The sequence below is a fragment of the Orcinus orca genome, chromosome 9 (assembly GCF_937001465.1).
Source record: "Orcinus orca chromosome 9, mOrcOrc1.1, whole genome shotgun sequence".
Taxonomy (NCBI): Eukaryota; Metazoa; Chordata; class Mammalia; order Artiodactyla; family Delphinidae; genus Orcinus; species Orcinus orca.
Window position 1 is genome coordinate 70,756,613 of NC_064567.1, and position 20,330 is coordinate 70,776,942.

General features: G+C 36.4%; 1 protein-coding gene and 1 pseudogene across 12 annotated transcripts in view; both read left to right on the forward strand.

Moving 5' to 3' along the window:
* Nucleotides 1-20,330, forward strand: part of HDAC9 (histone deacetylase 9) — a 547,926-nt gene that overhangs the window by 349,314 nt on the left and 178,282 nt on the right. For 8 of the 12 annotated variants that reach the window (XM_049714591.1, XM_049714592.1, XM_049714596.1 and 5 more), the window contains exon 2: nucleotides 10,654-10,716. In XM_049714591.1, coding sequence (XP_049570548.1) covers nucleotides 10,654-10,716 — 63 coding nt within the window. The other 4 variants (XM_033440719.2, XM_033440708.2, XM_004263462.4 and 1 more) reach the window with 4 other exon arrangements.
* The window catches only part of LOC117203269 (casein kinase I-like), a 77,712-nt pseudogene continuing 76,779 nt past the window's right edge, over nucleotides 19,398-20,330 (forward strand).

Sequence of the window (20,330 nt, forward strand, 5' to 3'; positions counted from 1 at the left end):
AAGCAACTCTATGCCAATAAAATGGACAACCTGGAAGAAATGGACAAATTCCTAGAAAGGTGTAAACTTCCAGGACTGAACCAGGAAGAAACAGAAAATATGAACAGATCAATCACAAGTAATGAAATTGAAACTGTGATTAAAAATCTTCCAGCAAACAAAAGTCCAGGACCAGATGGCTTCACAGATGAATTCTATCAAACATTTAGAGAAGAGCTAACACCCATCCTTCTCAAACTCTTCCAAAAAACTGCAGAGGAAGGAACACTCCCAAACTCATTCTATGAGGCCACCATCAACCTGATACCAAAACCAGACAAAGATACTACAAAAACAGAAAATTGTAGACCAATAGCACTGATGAATATAGATGCAAAAATCCTCAACAAAATACTAGCAAACAGGGGGCTTCCCTGGTGGCGCAGTGGTTGGGAGTCTGCCTGCCAATGCAGGGGACATGGGTTTGTGCCCCAGTCCGGGAAGATCCCGCATGCCGCAGAGTGGCTGGGCCCGTGAGCCATGGCTGCTGAGCCTGTGCGTCCAGAGCCTGTGCTCCGCAACAGGAGAGGCCATAACAGTGAGAGGCCCGCGTACCGCAAAAAAAAAAAGATACTAGCAAACAGAATCCAACAACACATTAAAAGGATCATACACCACAATCAAGTGGGATTTATCTCAGGGATACAAGGATTCTTCAATATAAGCATTCTTCAATATATGCAAATCAATCAATGTGATACACCATATTAACAAATTGAAGAATAAAAACCATATGATCATCTCAGTAGATGCAGAAAAAGCTTTTGACAAAATTCAACACCCATTTATGATAAAAACTCTCCAGAAAGTGGGCAAAGAGGGAACCTACCTCAACATAATAAAGGCCATATACGACAAACCCACAGCAAACATCATTCTCAATGGTGGAAAAACTGAAAGCATTTCCTGTAAGATCAGGAACAAGACAAGGATATCCACTCTCACCACTATTATTCAACATAGTTTTGTAAGTCCTAGCCATAGCAATCAGAGAACAAGAAGAAATAAAAGGAATCCAAATTGGAAAAGAAGAAGTAAAACTGTCACTGTTTGCAGATGACATGATACTATACATAGAGAATCCTAACGATGCCACCAGAAAACTACTAGAGCTAATCAGTGAATTTGGTAGAGTTGCAGGATACAAAATTAATGCACAGAAATCTCTTGCATTCCTATACACTAATGATGAAAAATCTGAAAGAGAAATTAAGGAAACACTCCCATTTACCATTGTAACACAACGAATAATATACCTAGGAATAAACCTACCTAGGGAGACAATAGACCTGTATACAGAAAACTATAAGACACTGATGAAAGAAATTAAAGACGATACCAACAGATGGAGAGATATACCATGTTCTTGGATTGGAAGAATCAACATTGTGAAAATGACTATACTACCCAAAGCAATCTACAGATTCAATGCAATCCATATCAAATTACCAATGGCATTTTATACGGATCTAAAACAAATCACCTTAAAATTTTTATGGAGACACAAAAGACCCCGAATATCCAAAGCAGTCTTGAGGGAAAAAAACGGAGCTGGAGGAATCAGATGCCTTGATTTCAGACTATACTACAGAGCTACAGTAAACAAGACAATATGGTACTGGCACAAAAACAGAAACATAGATCAATGGAACAAGATAGAAAGCCCAGAGATAAACCCACGTACCTATGGTCAACTAATCTATGACAAAGGAGGCAAAGATATACAATGGAGAAAAGACAGTCTCTTCAATAAGTGGTGCTGGGAAAACTGGACAGCTCCATGTAAAAGAATGAAATTAGAACACTCCGTAACACCATACACAAAAATAAACTGAAAATGGATTAGAGACCTAAATGTAAGGCCGGACACTATAAAACTCTTAGAGGAAAACATAGGAAGAACACTCTTTGACATAAATCACAGCAAGATCTTTTTAGATCTACCTCCTAGAGTAATAGAAATAAAAACAAAAATAAACAACTGGGACCTAATGAAACTTCAAAGCTTTTACACAGCAAAGGAAACCATAAACAAGACGAAAAGACAACCCTCAGAATGGCAGAAAATATTTGCAGACGAATCAATGGACAAAGGATTAATCTCCAAATATATAAATGGCTCATGCAGCTCAATATTAAAGAAACAAAGAAGCCAATTGAAAAATGGGCAGAAGACCTAAATAGACATTTCTCCAAAGAAGACATACAGATGGCCAAGAAGCACATGAAAAGCTCCTCAACATCACTAATTATTAGAGAAATGCAAATCAAAGCTACAATGAGGTATCACCTCACACCAGTTAGAATGGGTATCATCAGAAAATCTACAAACAACAAATGCTGGAGAGGGTGCGGAGAAAAGGATACCTTCTTGTACTGTTGGTGGGAATGTAAATTGATTCAGCCACTATGGAGAACAATATGGAAGTCCCTTAAAAAACTAAAAATAGAATTACCATATGATCCAGCAATCCTACTACTGGGCGTATACCCAGAGAAAACCATAATTCAAAAAGACACATCCACCCCAATGTTCATTGCCGCACTATTTACAATAGGCAGGTCATGGAAGCCACGTAACTGCCCATCGACAGACGAATGGACAAAGAAGTTTTGGTACATATATACAATGGAATATTACTCAGCCATAAAAAGGAACGAAATTGAGTCATTTGTTGAGACGTGGACGGATGTAGAGGCTGTCATACAGAGTGAATAAGTCAGAAAGAGAAAAACAAATATCGTATAGTAACGCATATATATGGAACCTAGAAAAGTGGTACAGATGAACCGATTTGCAGGGCCGAAGTTGAGACACAGATGTAGAGAACACACGTATGGACACCAAGGGGGAAAACCGCTGTGAGGTGGGGATGGTGGTGTGCTGAATTGGGCAATTGGGATTGACATGTATACACTGATGTGTATAAAATTGATGCCTAATAAGAACCTGCAGTATAAAAAAACAAACAAACAAAACTACTAAACTTTCTTTGGGTTATTTGTATGGAAATATGTTAATATAAATGTTTCAGACATTTCATGAAATTTCTAAAAATCTTATATGTTCTGGTATAATGTTATAAGTCATAATTCTAGTTATTACTTTAAAGTGTATATCTCAGAAATAACTAAATTTCCTTGTCAATTGCATTATTGTGAACTTTCATCAAATCTTTAACTGTGGTCATTTAAAAAAAAAAAAAAAATGAAAAGGAGTTTCCCAGATGGGAAAGAGTGGAAAAGCATTCTGGATTACAAGAACAGCATGTGCAAAGGCATGGAAGAATGAAGGATCTGTGTGGGTAATACCAAGGAATTGTATGTTCATGAATTTTGAAAAAGAAAGTAAAGGATCAAGTTACTAAGTCATGTTGTGGTCAGAACCTGAATGGCCTTGGAGGCCATGGTTCTTTGTTCTTGGCTCTGATTTAAGGGTCCTGAAATAGGAAAGATTCCATATCCATGGGATGTCTGATGAACTTAGTGATAGAGCCAATTGCAAATGTTTGTACTTTAATTATATGCCATTGCTATAAACAGTTTTGATCAGTCAAAAAATAAGTACAGTATATTTTGGGTGCTTGCTATTTCTAAAATTTGGTAGTTGGCACCCAACTAGATCGAATTTTGAAGTCAGAATTTAATTGCAACATTAAAAGAAAATGTTGTTGCTATTTTCGGAAGCAAGCATCCCAGCATTCTCTTGATTTAACTTGGTGATAGGTAATAGTTTGGTATGGTAAATACCACTCGATCTTTGTGGCAAGAAATGATGTTTCTGGGTTTATTTTCTGATGTCTGCTATACTTTTATTAGCATGTGGAAATTAGTCTTATTACAGCTCTGAAATGTAGTATCCATCCAGATGCTAACTATGACTATTAATTTTAGGTGATCAGAATCCCATTTATTTCCAAAATGATAAATATTAAAGGTACAGCTACATAATAATGAAACACACTTTGTAGTATAATATAAAATTAAAAATTTGAGGCATACCAAATAGCAAAGTTAGAATGCTAATTTTACTTAATTGGAATTCTCCCAGAATTTTTATTTTCATAGCCCTATAGACCAAAATAGTGTTTTTGTCTTGAAACTAAGATTTGTACTAATAGTTTGTGGTGTTATAAACACCTTGTACATACAGAGTTTGGTAAACATAGCATAGGTTAGCCAAGCTTATACAATTTGAAATACAAACCAGTATTTCAAAGTAGATGCTGCTAAAAAGAGAAAATGGTCTTTTCATACCTTGAATATTAAGTGGTCTTCTTCAGTCTATTAGCAAGTTTAATTATTTTCATTTTGAAAAAGTATTCTGTAATAATAATGTTTAGTTTGAAATTGGACCCAAAATAGATAATTTATTTATACCTTTAGCCATCTAATCATTGCTTTGGAAAGAATGGTCTTATCTACTGGTTCTCAAACTTTACTGTTTATCAGAATCACTGAGAGGGCCTGTAAAATTCAGATTCCCACCAGAGATTTTCATTTAGTAGTTCTGGCCCAATAAATTGCATTTCTAACAAGTTCCCTGATGATCCTGATGCTCTTAATCTGCTAAAAATAGAATAAATCATGGATCAGCATATCCACTTTGAAGGGAAGAGTTAGAGAAGAAATCATTTTCAATCAAAGCAAGGCAAATAATTCTAGAGGTTTGTTGAAGTTGTTGTTTTGTTCTCTTATGGAACAGTCTCCTGGAATTCCACTGCTGATGTGTTTTCGCAGACCCTTTGGGTCCAGGCAAGATTTCCTTTTCTGAAGATCATTTGGTAGCCAATTAGGTTGTTATAGTACAGAGGAATCACTCGTAAACTTAGTGTCCACTATTTAATAAGAGACAGAAAATTCAGAAAAATAAGCTACTTAGTTCGGAGTAAAAATTAGTACATTATACTTTCCCTCTCCTTCCTGTTCCTCGGGGGTCTAGGAATCAAGTCAGTTGCCTGCAGGCAAGTGTGTATAACTTTACTGATGTGACAGTACTTTGAGAAATGTGAGGATGGGAGCAACAGCAACATGAGTGAGAAAGAGTGAGCAGAGGACTTACAGCTCTTGGTGAGTAATTTGTAGCTTTCTTGTAAAGCACAATTCAGTACTTCAGGCAAACAAATTTTAAATCTTACTGCACCTGGATTCTAGAACCATAAGTTTTGGTACTGCATGAAAAGTCTGTGCTTGATTACAGATGAACAGTGGATGTATTATTGTGGTAGAATAAATTAGGTTCTACTACCTCCTTTGCTTTTTTCCAGTGGAGTCTTCAGTCATGTTATTTGTGGAAATATTTTGATGACATGTAGATTTTTTTAATCCATAATTTAAATTTTTAATTAAAATTGAATTTAAATGTTTAATTTTTTTTGTTTTGCCTATATACCCATAAAAAGAATTGGAATTATCATAATTATTCTTGAATGACATTTTGCATTAGGATTCGATGCCCATTCCCATTTTTTATTAAATTGGGAACCTGGTTTTTTGCCCTATTCTTTTTCACTTATTATTTAAATAAATGTAAAATATAATTAGATCAATTTCCAAAATGTTTATTAAATTGAATTAAAATTTATTATATTACAATTTCAAAAACTGCCCAGCTATTCTAGGCTGACATTTGTATTAGCTTCTTACTGTTCTTATAATATAAAATTTATTATCTTTTTTCCTTGTCAGTAAATTGGTTTTATAAATACCTAGAAAGAAACTTAGTCACATTTCTTTACCAACATTGTTGAGATGATATGAGAAGCATTACCGCAACATTCTTAATATTTAAGTTCTTGGATAATAGACGTAATCAATATACTTGGTGGTAGGTTTTAATAATGCTATCGTTTCCTCCCAGAAACAAGTGGTGTCTATTTTATGATAAGTGTCCAATGTCTTTTCACTCTAAGTTTTCATTATCAAGAGTTGAAAGACAAGACTGCTAATGGCAAAAAATGCTGAAAGAATGCAGGGATGAAATATGAATAAACCTCAAATTAAATAACTTGGTCAAAATGAAGAAGACCCATTATTTATACTGTTCTACGTGGATTGCCCTCTCCTGGTACCTCTGAGAATGGAGGATTACTAACTCTTTTGAGTTTTATTTTATTTTATTTTTTATTATTATAAAAGCTTTGAGACTATTTTTTGTAGATTGAGGGCATAATTTAAATGTAAAACGACAAGAGATGTATATTACGTCAACGCAGATGGTCCCCAATGTCAATGGTTCAGTTACCGAACCAAGTTCGTCCTGCCCGACTCACAGCAAGCCAGAACGCTGAAACACTGGAGATTTACAGCTAAGAGAGGGCTTATGCGAAAGGCAGCCCAGCGAGGAGACAGGAAAACAAATCTCAAAGGCCAAGGGCTAGGGGTATTGATGGGATAAAGAATAAAGAAGCAGGGTGGTCTGAGGCATGGGGAGCCTCGGGAGCGTGGGGAGCATGGGAAAGGTGATTGGAGAAAGGTGCGGGAATTGTCTTTAGGTGCTGGTATAACAAAGCTACAGGCCTCTGCAAGTTCAAAAGGTCACCTCACGGGCCCTCGGCATGCCCATGTGAAGAGTCCATGGTCTTACCCAGTCTTAACCACCTCAGCTCAAACCACATGCAGCTGACTCCAAGTTCCTGGAAAACTACTCAGGCAAACATCTTATTGTGTAGACCACCTGCTCTTGGAGGACATGCAAATCTTAAAACACCTTGATTAGTCCAGGCAGGTGAAATGGATTTGGCTAATCATTACCCAGAGTTTCAGTTCCATTTACGATTTTTCAGCTTCACTATGGTGCGAAAACAGTATGCATTCAGGAGAAACCACAGTTGAAATTTCGATATTCTATGAAGATGCTGGGCAGCAGTAGTGAGCCACAGCTCCTAGTCTGCCACGGTGATCACTGGGTAGATAACTGATACACTTAAAACCATTCTGTCTTTCACTTTCAGCACAGCATTCAATTACATGAGATATTCAATACTTTATTATAAAATATGCTTTGTGTTAGATGCTTTAGTCCTCCTGTAGGCTTCTGTAAGTGTTCTGAGCATGTTTACAGTAGGCTAGGATTAGCTATGATGTTTGGTAGCTATGATGTTAGGTATATTAAATGCATTTTGACTTAATGATGTTTTTCATTTAGAGGTTTATCGGGAAGCAACCCCATCTTAAGTTAAGGAAGATCTGTACTAGGATTTTTGCTGTCCCTCTTATGTTTATCACTAGTTTTACATATTCTGTTTAAAACCACTCTGAAACAATTAAGAGTGATTCTATTTTTCACAAGTAGATAATATTAAAATTTATTCTCAATATCTCCGATAATTATTTGCATTGTAAGGGACAAGATGGTGGACTAGAAAACATGAATGCTAGACCTACTTAGCTAGAGTACCTGTTCGAAACTAAGCAAGTCTCTTCAGTCATAACTCCATTAATGAGTGCTTTTGCATCTTTCATAACCCTCTAAAAAGTCTCTTTACTTTCTTCATGTGTAAAATAGGGAGATCATTTGTACTAGGTGAGTGGATTTCAGTTATTTTTTTCCTTCCTTTCCTTTCTCAGCTTTACTGAGATATAGTTGACATACAGCACTGTATGTTTAAGGTGTAGGGCATAATGATTTGACTTACATACATCATCAGTGACTACCACAATAAGTTTAGTGAGCATTCATCTAATATATCATCTAATATAGGTACAAGATAAATTGAAAAGGAAAAAAATTTTTTCTTGTGATGAGAACTCTTGGGATATACTCTGTTAACAACTTTCATATAACACATAGCAGTGTTAATTATATTAATCATTTATTAATTATGTTTTATATAATAATAATATAACTATTATGTTGTACATTACAAATTCCTAGTACTTATTTATCTTATAACTGGAACTTTATACTTTTTAACCACCTTCATCCAATTCCCATCCCCCTACCCCTCACCTCTGGTTATCACAAATCTGATCTCTTTTTTTCCTTTATGAGTTTATTTGACTTGGAAGTATGATTGACCTACAACACTGTGAGTTCCTGGTGCACAACATAATGATTGGATATTTCTATACATTACGAAATGATAGCGATGATAAGTCTAGTTACCATCTGTCGCCATACACCATAATTTTTTCTTAATATAAGAAGTCATTATTCAAAACAAATCTTACATACGCAAATGTAAACAGATGAAAATGAAGCTGCCCTGGTTCAGGGAAGAACGTCTTCTGGAGAACACTGAGTCAACTCCCAGGTACCTTGGCATCCTGGGGGACAGAGAGTTTGGACATCATTATAGACAATGTCTAAATTTCCTCCCAGGTCTAAAATGCTGTGGTTGCTTACATAATCTCTGAGATAAATTGCCAGGTCCACAGTATTTCCATCCCTGTAATTTTATACACCAGTTTCTTAATTGAGTGAAAGTTTACTTGCAAAAGCAGATGGAATTAAACAGTTTTTCCCATTGACAGGAACATAAGATTTTCATGTTTAGCTTAAGTCAAATGTAATTTGGAATAACTTTTTTATAAAAATTCTTATAATTTATCTGTTCAAATATAATTGCACAGTAAGTAGGAGTTAATCTATAAAAGTAGGAAAATTCAGTGCCCTTCTCTTCAGCAGTGAGTTATCTGCCTAATGACTTAACATGCTTCCTCCTTTTCACCAAAAGTCTGTCTCCGTGTTCTCTTTCTTCTGCCCCACACTCTGCTTGACCAAGATCCCTCCTTCGCCAGGTCATCCTGGGAACCTTGAAATGCTCTGCTGTTTCCCCTTCCTTTTCTGTTGCTACTAATGCTTTAGGAGTTTTATTTTTTCTTGCTGAGCTAGTTTAGAAAAAGGAGAAGAGCTCCCATGACCAGTGGATTTTTCATTTTGGGGTTTGCTCTTGGGAGTGGCTAGATGCTAGCAACCCAATTTGTGATGCAGAATTTATTTCTCAGATAGAAATGATGTTAACTGTACACCAGAGACCATAGAATTTTTAGTACTAAATACTATATAGCTCATGTACAGGTGAATTCCACAATGTGTGTTGGTCTGGGAATCTATCAACTATTATAAATGCTATTTCTATAGAAAAGTGAGGTCTGTGTTTCAGGCAATCAATGTAGAAATGAATGCAGAACATTCATAGTTGGAGACTGACCATATTTATTTATTGATCCACAGGTGCATATAATCTGTAATTCTGCACCATCCATAATTAAGTACCAACATTTACTTTTACAGGTGAATTGAATTTAGTCTGAGAGGCTGAAATAGAGGGAACGTTTTTAGGTCTAAGCTGTGTGCATATATATATATATATATATATATTAGATATAATAGAAACTGAATGCAATAAAATTGATAGGTGGTACTAAGATTACATTAAGATTTGTGAAACAGGACAATTGCCTTACAAAAATAGCAAGTAAAAAATCAAGCTGGTCCTTCATAAACATTTTATTCTGGGGTGTGCTTGTTTTCTGAAACTACCTCTACTAAATCTCCTGTCAGTCTTAAAACTAGAAGGCAGAAAAGCTTCTAGTGCTACAGCCAACTGCAGTGTAGCCAGAGAAACAGGCAACAAAAATAGAACACCAGGATTGCTGAGCGTGGGTGAGGCAGAAACCACATTATGAGCAAAAGCTTCCAGTATTATTTTAGAACCAATACAGAGCTCTGCACTTCTCTCCTCTCTCTTCCAAAAACACATACTACAAAAATAAAATGAAATGAAATGTATGTGCATTTGCCCTCTTAGAACTATGATTCTTAATTTTTTTTTTTCCCCTTCCTTTCTTTGGAAGCGAATCGCCAGTATGGAAACAGTGTGTAAAAGCAAGCTTGGAGGGAGGAAAGAGTTAATTGCTTTTAAGGCCCTGCAATAGAGAATTATGGTTTGAAAGATAGAGGCTGGACAGCTGGGTTTGCTGGGGTATTTTTAAATGCATTAATGCAGGCTCCAATCACTCGGCCATGCTTGACCTATTTTTGGCTCAGGCCGACCATTGTTCTATTTCTGTGCCTGTGGGCCATGCTGTTGTTGATTCATATGCAAATACATTATCACTAGCTTTAGCCAACTTGAGCTGAGAGAGACCAGAGAGAGGGAAGAGACACACACAAACAGATAGGAGAAGGGCACCGGCTGAAGCCACTTGCAGGACTGACTGACGGTTCTCACAACGAAACTCTAGCAGCCTGAGGAACTAAAAGCCAGGTTTAATTGGTTTCTTTTTCTCGTGGGTAGAGTTAATATTTTTCTACTTATTTTGACAAAGCAATAACCCCGAAGCACATTCCTAGTTCCCACCTGCTTTTAGTTTCCGGTGTAGCCTAAACTCCAGAGAGCCTTAGCATCCACTCGGTCCTTTCTGCTTTGTACACAGGTTGGTAACGTGGGAAAAGTGTCCAGGTCTTTTGAAAAGTGTGTGTTAACAGAGAGGAAACCATTGTTGAAGCTGATCCTCTGCTTCTTTTCCTCGGGGTGGAGGGAGGACCAGCCAGGGTAACTCCTGGGGCCCGTACACTGAGCAGCGATGAATCTTTCAGTAGCTGAAGTAAGAGTGATTGGAATATGCTGCAGACAATTTACGAGACTGACTCGTGTTTTTCTTCAGATGGGGTGGCTGGACGAGAGCAGCTCTTGGCTCAGCAGAGAATGCACAGTATGATCAGCTCAGGTAAGACCCTTTTTTCGTAACTGAGACCTTTTACGTGTGAAAAGGGGTTGACTTGGGAAATGAAGCTCCGGAAAGCACCTCTGTTAAGGGTTTGCTGCTTTTTGGTGTTGATGTTGCTATTTTCTTGGCTTCTAGGAGGGTTTTAGATCCCTTCCATTACTGTTTCTGTGAATATTCAGTCTGCTCAGGGACAGGCTGCTTCTGAATGAAATCTCTAAGCTTCTGATGAAGGATGGGACTGAGATAAGTAAAATGTACTTGGGGGTGTTTTGCCTGACTATGCCACTAGAAAAAGGAGATCAGTACTGATTGTAAGGGTTTTCTAATGGGACTTTAAAATAATCAGGTAAGTTCATATCGGGGCTGCAGCTTACATTGCAGTCTCCTCTAGCCGGATGATTTTATATTTACAGTGTGCCTACAGAAGCACATCTATTTATAGACCTACCTTCTGAAATGTGTTTGCTACAGGAGTTGTGAAGGTAGTTTTAATTGTGGCTTTTTCTCCTAAGCCCAAAATGAAACTGCTTAAGGATGAAATAAAATTATTATTAGCAGATGGTTATTTTAATTTTCTTCAAAACATTTGGGGAGTCTACATTGTCAGGCAGATGCGAGGGCATAACACACATATAAAGGTGTTATATGCAGGTGCAACGTTTTAAAGAATAACAGTAACAGATTCCGATTTTTAGTTTCCCCGTGTATGTGCTTGTGCCTTCAAGGAGCTGTGCTGATGGAAGATGAAGCTTGTCAACTTTATCAATTTCTGTTTGTTAAAAGAGCAGACTCTCCGGGCGATGGCACATACTTGTAATTGTTGCTTTTCATATTTATTCCCTACAGCTAGTTCCTAAAGCTTGGGGGACTTTTTGTTTTGTTTCTCTTCTGAGTTCTTCCATCTAAATTGGCTTAAAGTTCTCCCTCACATCTTCTGTGTTCCTATGTGCACTTAATCGTAATTATAGATCACCACTTAGATTTCCATGGTAAGAATGCGGCATAAAGCAGCGTCTACTTGGTAGAGCTAGAATGGGAAGAAATATTCCACAGGTAGGCATAATGTCTGTTTTAGTATTGAACACCTTCTCATCTCTGAATCTATGTTTGAAGCAAGTTTTCTTAAACCTTGGTTACTTAGGATGATTTTAAGGTCCTTCTGTTGACCCCAGTTTTTCAATGAATCAGAATAAAATATCAATTTTGTGTAATTTGGTGTGTTTACACTTAAGTAACAGGACTTACATTAATTAGTAGTGCCTGCTTATGGAAAGCAAATGTACCAGAATTTCATTATGGTTTATTATCTTTGCGGCTGTAAAGTTGACAAAAGCTTGCGGAGGGGTCAACCGGAATGTCTCCGATGGAACCGGTCACTTAGCATTTTATTTTTTAAATATCCACCAACTCTATAAAAATTACTATTTTAGATGTCTTTTCAGTACTACACTTTATCCTTTTAGTCCTTACCTCTGTATTACAAGTTTCCTATTTCTTTCACGTGGTAGAAACAAAGCTGTACCTTTCAAGCAGATACTGTCTGCTGGCATTGAACCTTGCTACAGGTGTTTGCAAGCTTCACTGTTTCTCAGCGTCTTTGATAATCATACATAAATTTACTCCAATTTCAGTTGAGATTGTCATTTTCCTGACATTTAATGATTTTTATACAAAGCAACAGTATTTTCAAGCAGGGAAGCGCTTGAGACTGTCTGTGCTATTGTCAGTTTTACAGGAAGCAACATTTAAGCACCAGCTGTTAAACGAAAAGTGATGTCAATTGACATCAACTCCCAAACCTGTCTGATATAAATAAGGAAAAACTCCAAGTTCTATTTATTTTTAAAATTTGAAACATAAAAACATTTGCATTCTTCCCACCATGTCCTGTAACATTTGATTTTGTTTAATATATTATTATATGCCCTTAAATTTAATTCCCCTAGTTTTTATTGTATACTTCTGAGACGGTGGCTCTCAAAGGTGCCGTCACCAGGAGTATTTTACAAAATACCGATGTCTGGGTCCACCCCTAGAGTTTCTGATTTAAACGGTATTAGAAACATCCTGGACATTGGGATTTTAAAAATCCTGAGCAATTCTAATATGCAGCAAACTTTGGGTATCACTGATACAGGGGAAGGGGGAGGTGATGGGATGCTGGTGACCCATATCAATAGGGTTGGCCCTTTAAGTTAATTGCTAAATTAGGGGTGTGTTTGTCCACATTTAGCTACAAATCTTGTTCAGCTGGCTTTTGGACCAGTGGCAGGGATATGATTGATAGGCTTAGAAATGGTTGGAGTCTTTGGATCTGAAAGAGAAAAAGATATATTGTGGCAGTGCAGGGTGGAGGGGGCACTGCTCGAGGAGTGGAAAGCTCTGTTCTAGCTGGAGCTCTGCTGCTAACCAGTTGTGGAACTGGTTTACTCACCTGTAAACTGAAGAATAATGATGTCCTCCTGCTTACCTCTTGACATTTCTGTGAAGTTCAAAGGTAACATGTCATTAATGTGTGCACTCACTGTTATTATTGCTATTTTTAATGAATGAACCTGGGTTTCTGGCTCTTCAATACCAAGGTCTATCTTGCTGAATGAGCCAGATGAGCTAGATTGCATGTCACATGGGGGAATGAATTTTAGTTTTGATAAATTTTCTTTAGTTATCTTATAAATCAGCTTTTTGTTTTGTTTCCCTGCTCTGATAAGAATTAAATTCTTTCCTTGGGTAAATGGTGACTTTAAATCAGAGTAGCATGGGTATGTGTGTATTTTCTGTGAAATGTCTTCTTAATAGTCAAAGGCAAAGAAGCTGCAGAATATGTAATTGGACAGTGAGATCCCAACAGCAGATTTCTTGAGATTAATTGTTTAAAAAGCTTTGTTCTGTTGTTAGTCGTTGCTTTAGAGTTCCCATTTGTTTTTCTAGTTGTGTTGGATACTATGCATTAAGCTAGATGACTTTTTTCTTCAGAGCTCTTTATATACTATTAAATTGCAAGTGTTTTATATGGTTCCATTTTTTTCCTAATACTGACCCAGCCAGGCTAGACATCTAAAGTAGAATTAGGTTCTACAATGTAGTCTGTTAGTATCTTTTTAATAAAAAGCTTTATAATATTGAATCTCGGAATTTGGTACGAGTGACACATTTTGCCAGGTCGGTCTCCACTTTTGTGGCCTGTGTGGGCCAATATAAGTGATAACTGGCAGAAGCTGAAGCATGTGCAAACATTGACTCAGGTCACTCAGCAGTAGCTGGCAGAATTCGGGGTGTTCTGTTGCCAGGCATGTTGCTTAATGCGTTGGACAGCAGAGCTTTCCAGACAATATTGGAATGATTATTATGAAAGAATTTCCTAGAGTTTGTACAGCATCAGTGTAAAATACATTTACAATAAGGAAAAGTCGTGTTTTCACTATGCATTCTTATTTTTGGGTACAAAAGAAAAACATTTAAATCTAAATTCTGAATTTCTTTTGAGGAAAATGTTTCTTTACCCTTTCAGAATCCTTTTATCTCCGTGGTGTATATTGTCGAGGGAAAAGGAACATTTTAGATTCAGTAGTCATTTATGTCTACTTGGAAAGCAGAATCTAATTATGAAAATGTAAGTCTGTGAAATGCTCCTGTCATGTCAAGAATCACTTCTGGTATTCCCCATAATTACTATTTTTGCTGTTCTCTAACTCAGGTTATCTTCACTTACAAGGCTGTTATCAATTGAAATATTTGATACGTAGCAATCAAAAAGCTAGATATAAGTAGGCCCGTTGATGATGGGGACAAGAATGAGTATTTTCTTTTTCTGTGGGTGACACAGGTGGCATAATTGTTGCTATGTGCTTTAAGTAAGAAAATTCAATAAAACCCCTCACAAGAATATAATAAGCCCAAATTCTGAATTTAAAGTGGTGAGTTTTGATTTTGGAGATGAGAAATTTGTAAATGTACGACATAATGTCTCACCACAGATAGATGATGAAGTGACCCTAAAATAGTATAAGCCAGCAACCCACCCCCAACCCCATACACAATACTTAGCACTGACTGAGCGAAGAAAATGATATGACCTAATGCAACACATCTCAGAAACTGGTAGTTAAGGGAAAAAGGGAGGCAGGGATCTTTGATCAGAACAGAGAGACTTAACAGGGCCTGAATCCTGTTCCTCCTTAGAATTTTACTGACAAGAGGACAACTTCCTGAAAATTCTCACTAACGTTCCCGTATCTGGAGAGAAGCAAACTGAGTGGATATCCTCAGCTTTTGGTGGCGGTGGTGTTTTTTCTTGTAACTGAGGAATAGTAGAAAGGATTCTGGAAGAGAAACTGGTGAAATGGAGGAAGGTGAACAAACACTATGTCTCTGGAGAAATGAAGACTTCAGAGCAACACTCTAAATTGGGAAAATGACCCATAGCTCTTTGCAATGAAATACCCTTCCCCAACTAATCTTATAGATCCCACCAAGAAAAAAAAAATCAACTTCACTGAATCCATGGAATTGTCTAATAATTGCTCCCCACAAATAGGAAAATAAATTCCATAAAATAAGAGCTCAGAGATGAGATGATATTGATAAAACAGTAGAATGGGATGAAAAGGATATTTTAGGTCTAGGGAAACAAATTTAGAATGAAAACATGATGATTATAGAAGAGAAATACCCATTAGAAATAGCGGGAAACAATAGGCACCAGTGACAATCTTTACCAACAAAGAGGAAAGGCTGGAGACAGAGGGATGAAAAAGAAAAATGGATTAAAGCAATTGGAGAGAAGTCAATAGTAAGAAAGACAAAGACAGTGTAACAAAAAGATTATTTATGTCCTTGAAGTTGATATTCCAAAACGTTGAAATAGAAGATCACTTTGTAAAAATGAAGAAAGATTATTTCAGTGAAAAGGAAAAAAGAAAAAGAAATCTGCAGATTGAAAGAACTCCCGTCTTTTAGGAAAATTTGCTGCAAGTGCTCATCACAGAGACGTAGCCTAACTGGGCTATTGAATTTCAAATGATAAGTAATTCCTCAGGGGTTCAGGCAGGTAAGGCAAAGATCTACAGTGAGGGAGAGGGGGGAGGAGAGAATGTGTGAAACCCTAGAAGCTTTATCAAACTTATCCAGCACTCAGTGCCAGAAGATAATGGAGAAAAATCTCTGAAGCTGAAAAAGAAGTACAACACAGTGTTCCACCCAGGGCAGATGTTATTAAAGTATAGAGAAAATGGGTAGGCAAGTTCGACATTCTCAAACATGACCTAGACTGCTTGACAGGGAAACCCACTCAATGAAAAAATGAGCTTGGAACAAAAGCAAAAAATGAAATTCAGTCGGAAGTAGAGAAAGCATAGTAAGGTTAATGGGGCAAAAATTGAATCCTTTTAAACAACTATGAGATTGTGCTTGTAGGAGAGAAAGCAAATTTTATGAAGTAGGGCAATGAAAAAATATTCATGAAGCTCTCATCCATATGAGGCACTGGGGAGAGGTGAAATGCAAGGATGTGTGAAAGTGCTAATATCATCTCCTTTCTGAGCAGGGACAGACTCCCTGCTGCTTAAAATAGAAACACGTGGTTAAAAAAAAGATCTAAATACTGATTTCTTTTTAGTAGTGTCTTCATTTAATCTGAGAGATATCTTTTTGGAAATAGTACCTCATATAGGAAGGAAGCATTTAGTATGTTTATAGTCCCTTCAGTTACAGTTTTTCATTATTAAATTCATTTAAATTTAATGTTTTTTAAATAAAAATAACTTTGGTGATATGATCTCATTTTATAAGAGTATATTTTATTTATCAGTCTCCCAGAATAATTCATATATAAGTAGAAGGAAATCAGGAAAAACTGTGTGTGGAGGTGGTCGGAGGGGAGCTTTGGTTTCCATTGTCATGAGTTTTTGCCTTGTGTGTGAATTTTTATAATATGCATATATTTTCTAAAGTGTTTCTTACACACCCACACATGAAGCTACTATGCCAAAATACTAACAGTGATTAACTGTAAGTAGTAGGTATATAAGCTAGGTTGTCTCCCATCGCGAGTAACAGAAAATCGTATTCGAAGTAACAATGACAAGGGAATTTAATCATTTAGTGAAATAGCATGGTACTCAGGCAGCACCAGGGGCGTCAGTAGTATCAACAGGTTCTTCAAACTGTTCTTCTCTGCTGGCCTGAGAGTTTGTATCGTCCTAAGTCTGTTTCCTCCAATAGTCTCAAATTGATTGTAGCAGTTCCAGACGTTGTCTACATGCATGGTAAATTCCAGAGACATAGATGAGAAAAGTTTGCTTTCTTGGATGTTTTCTTAAGGAAGTTTTTTACCCAAAATTTCTCTAGCAGGTTTTCCTTCATAACTCATTGACCAAAAGAGCATCACCTGCCCATATATTAGCAAGTCATTGAAAAGAAGAATGAGACCCCTATGATAGCTCCTTAGGACCATGACTGAGCCAGGGAGGGTGGAGGCGACAGCTAATAATCCAGTTTCTATAAGGAAGAAGAAAGGGTGGGCAGAATAGATGTTGGCTAGGCACCACAGTATTTGCTACAGTGTTTGTTGGTAGTTGGACTTTTCTTCTTTGTAATTTTCTTTAGTTTGTAATTTCTCAAAATACAAATAAGTGAAGGAAGTGGGCTATGTAATTTCTCTTTCAATTGAATTGTGTTACTTCATTTTCATGAAGATATGCATCCATTTAAACACCAATAAAATTTTTTAATAGTATTGAATAGAAATTAGTTGTGGAAGAAGACTGGATGCCTCTAGGTTGCAAGTCATTTTTTTAGAAAGGAGGAAAATCAACATTGTGAACTGGTGCATTACAAGCATTTATTAGAAATTTGAGTAAAATATTCATTTCTTGTTGGCTTTGAGGGATACAGAAAACATTAAAAGAAATTTATGTCATAATATGTAAACTTTTTGGTATATTAAGGAGGGTTTTCTTTAAAATATTCAGAATGCAGTTTCTTTGCCAGTATGTTGTTATAGTTATTACATTTTCAGAGTAATGAACAGTTTTAACAATCTGGAATGGTAACTACATTTTAACATTTTTTTTTCCTGAATTGGAATACTTTGAAAACAATTTAATTGGAATAAAAGCCCATGAAAATGACTTTTAAAACAAGCCTTCTTTAGATGAAATTCAAAGATATTTTGGCATGTGCTTCAAAACAGTGTGTCAATGCCATGGTCTATCCCATTCTTCAAAGGAAGTTGAGGTTCTAGTGGTTATTAGCTTGAGAGGTGAAATGCCCTTACAACGGACAGTTTTCCCTTTTGTAATCTTGGGGGATTGACAGTTGGGATATGAAAGGACAAGAAAATACCTTGTTCCCACTAGTTCTATTCTTCTTCCACTAAGTCAGTTGCACAAAACAAATTTAATTTAAACAAATATTTTTACAGTACTAAACGACGTATATACTTTTAAGTGTTATCAGAGAACATTTTGTTTAGGTGCTCCATAAATACAAAACTAAGTCATTCTTATGTTTTATAAAAATATCAGTTCTATTCATTATTTCCATGTTAAATTTTCAATAGTGATGGGCCTTTTATATATGGTGTTTTAAAAATACCCAGTAATTAAATCCAATGAAAGCTACATTTAAGGAAGAAGGAAATTTACCAAACCACAGAGTGTAACTAGTCATTTACTTATGATTAAACTCTTTGCATGTTGATAAGGTTGGAAATACCCCAGAACTTCACTTTTTTGCTTCTTCCCCTCATGATCTACCACTTGTGTTTGAGATGTTCAATTCGTAATTTATATGCAGTATTGACACAATTGTAGCCATGTGGATGTCATTTTCAATTATTCGAGGTAAGTTTTGGTGGGTGGCTAAGGCACGACATTTCCAAACTCGGTTAAAATATGAGAATGTCATGTAGTTTTTTCAAAATTTGAAATTAAAAGCAAGCAAGAAAAGAAACCTGGGAAAATTTCACTGAATTTCCATTAAATTACATTGTGGCCTGGGAGTTCTTGCTTTAGTAGAAACATGTTTACCCAGAAAGTTTTCAGGGAACCCCACATAGGATGAACTAGAAAAGCTGTTGGTGAATTGAACTCGATTTTAAGTTTTATTTGTGGTGATGTTTTTTGAGTCTGCTTTCAAATAGAATTCAAGTATGTATTTTGAGTCTGTGATTTTATATCAGGAACTACTCATTTTAGATTAGAAACAACAATTATCAGTATTAGATAACATTTTTATGGTTTTTCTGCCACATTCCCCTCTGATCCAGTTATTTAGTCTCAGTTTAGGAGGTCAGTGATTGGACCTATATATTTTCACCTTTTTTTTTAAAAAATCATTGTCATTCTTATTATTGATATAATGAGCTAATGTTTCAAAGCTTTTTCTGTACCAGGCATGTTTTATCATTTAATACTCTCCACAGCTTGAAGAGGTATACAATAGTTGTAGCATATTTTGCAGATGAGGACATAGTTTCAGTGAACTTACGGATGGTCATCATGGCTAGGAGCTGGCAGGGTCAGGTATGAACTTGTGCTTGTTTACCATGTCCCTGCCACTTTTTCTCAAAGAGAAAAATATTTAGCATAGGATAAAGTTTTTCACATCTGTTTTGTGCTAAAAATGTGGAGTCAACTGTACTTATAGACAAACATCTAGGTACACTTCTTAGTCCTGGGATGTTTACAGCCCACATAAGCAAATCTGTTGAAAGGCTTTCTGGAACAGCCTTACTTCACAGTTCCAGAGCTTGGTATTTAAATTGGAGTAAGTTAACAAGATTCCGAGCTGAGACCAACTTAAGGCAACCTCCAGAATTCCATGAGATTGATAATACATGGAGTAATGAGCAGACACTGTGGACAGAACCAGTATTCCCCATGCAGTTTGCCATTGCTCACAGTAACATCTCACAAAGCATAAAGGTAAGGTTTATACCACTACAAAAGAACACGATTATTAATGTATTTTAGCTGGAGAAAGTTTGTTTTTCAAATGTTAGCACTGTGGGGCTCAGTTTCTTTCAACCAAAGTATTTGAATTATACCCACCCTGGTCTTTACCTAGAAATAGGGGCAAGGAGAGGTTAATAAAGTTTGCGTCTCCACTCAAGTCTTGCATTCAACATGCAATGTCAAATTTTTGAGCCAAAGAATGATCTTAACAAAATTTAGATTCTGCCTATTTTGAATATATATTGGTCCAATTTGGGTCCAATTTTGGGTGAAAATTGGATGGAAGTGTCCAATTTGATATTACATTTTTCTTTATCTTGAGTTAAATTTTCTTTCTTTGGATGAATATCGTATGTTCTATAGGTGGCTTATGCATAAAATTCACCAATTAGATGCTAATCCAGTTATTCAAGACCCAACTCTTTGGTTTCCATCAACTGATTTTTATAATTCTATTTGCTCTGAGAATCTCAAGCCATCTTTATGAATCAATACATTGTAAAAGCATTATTGATTGTCATGTTAATGACCAACATAATTTATTGCCTTCCTAAGGGAAAGAAGCTTTCAGAAGATCATTAAATGCATTAAAATCTGCAAATGCCCACATGTCTGTGGCTCTCTTTAGCAGGCTGACTCCTTTGGGTCAGTTATTCT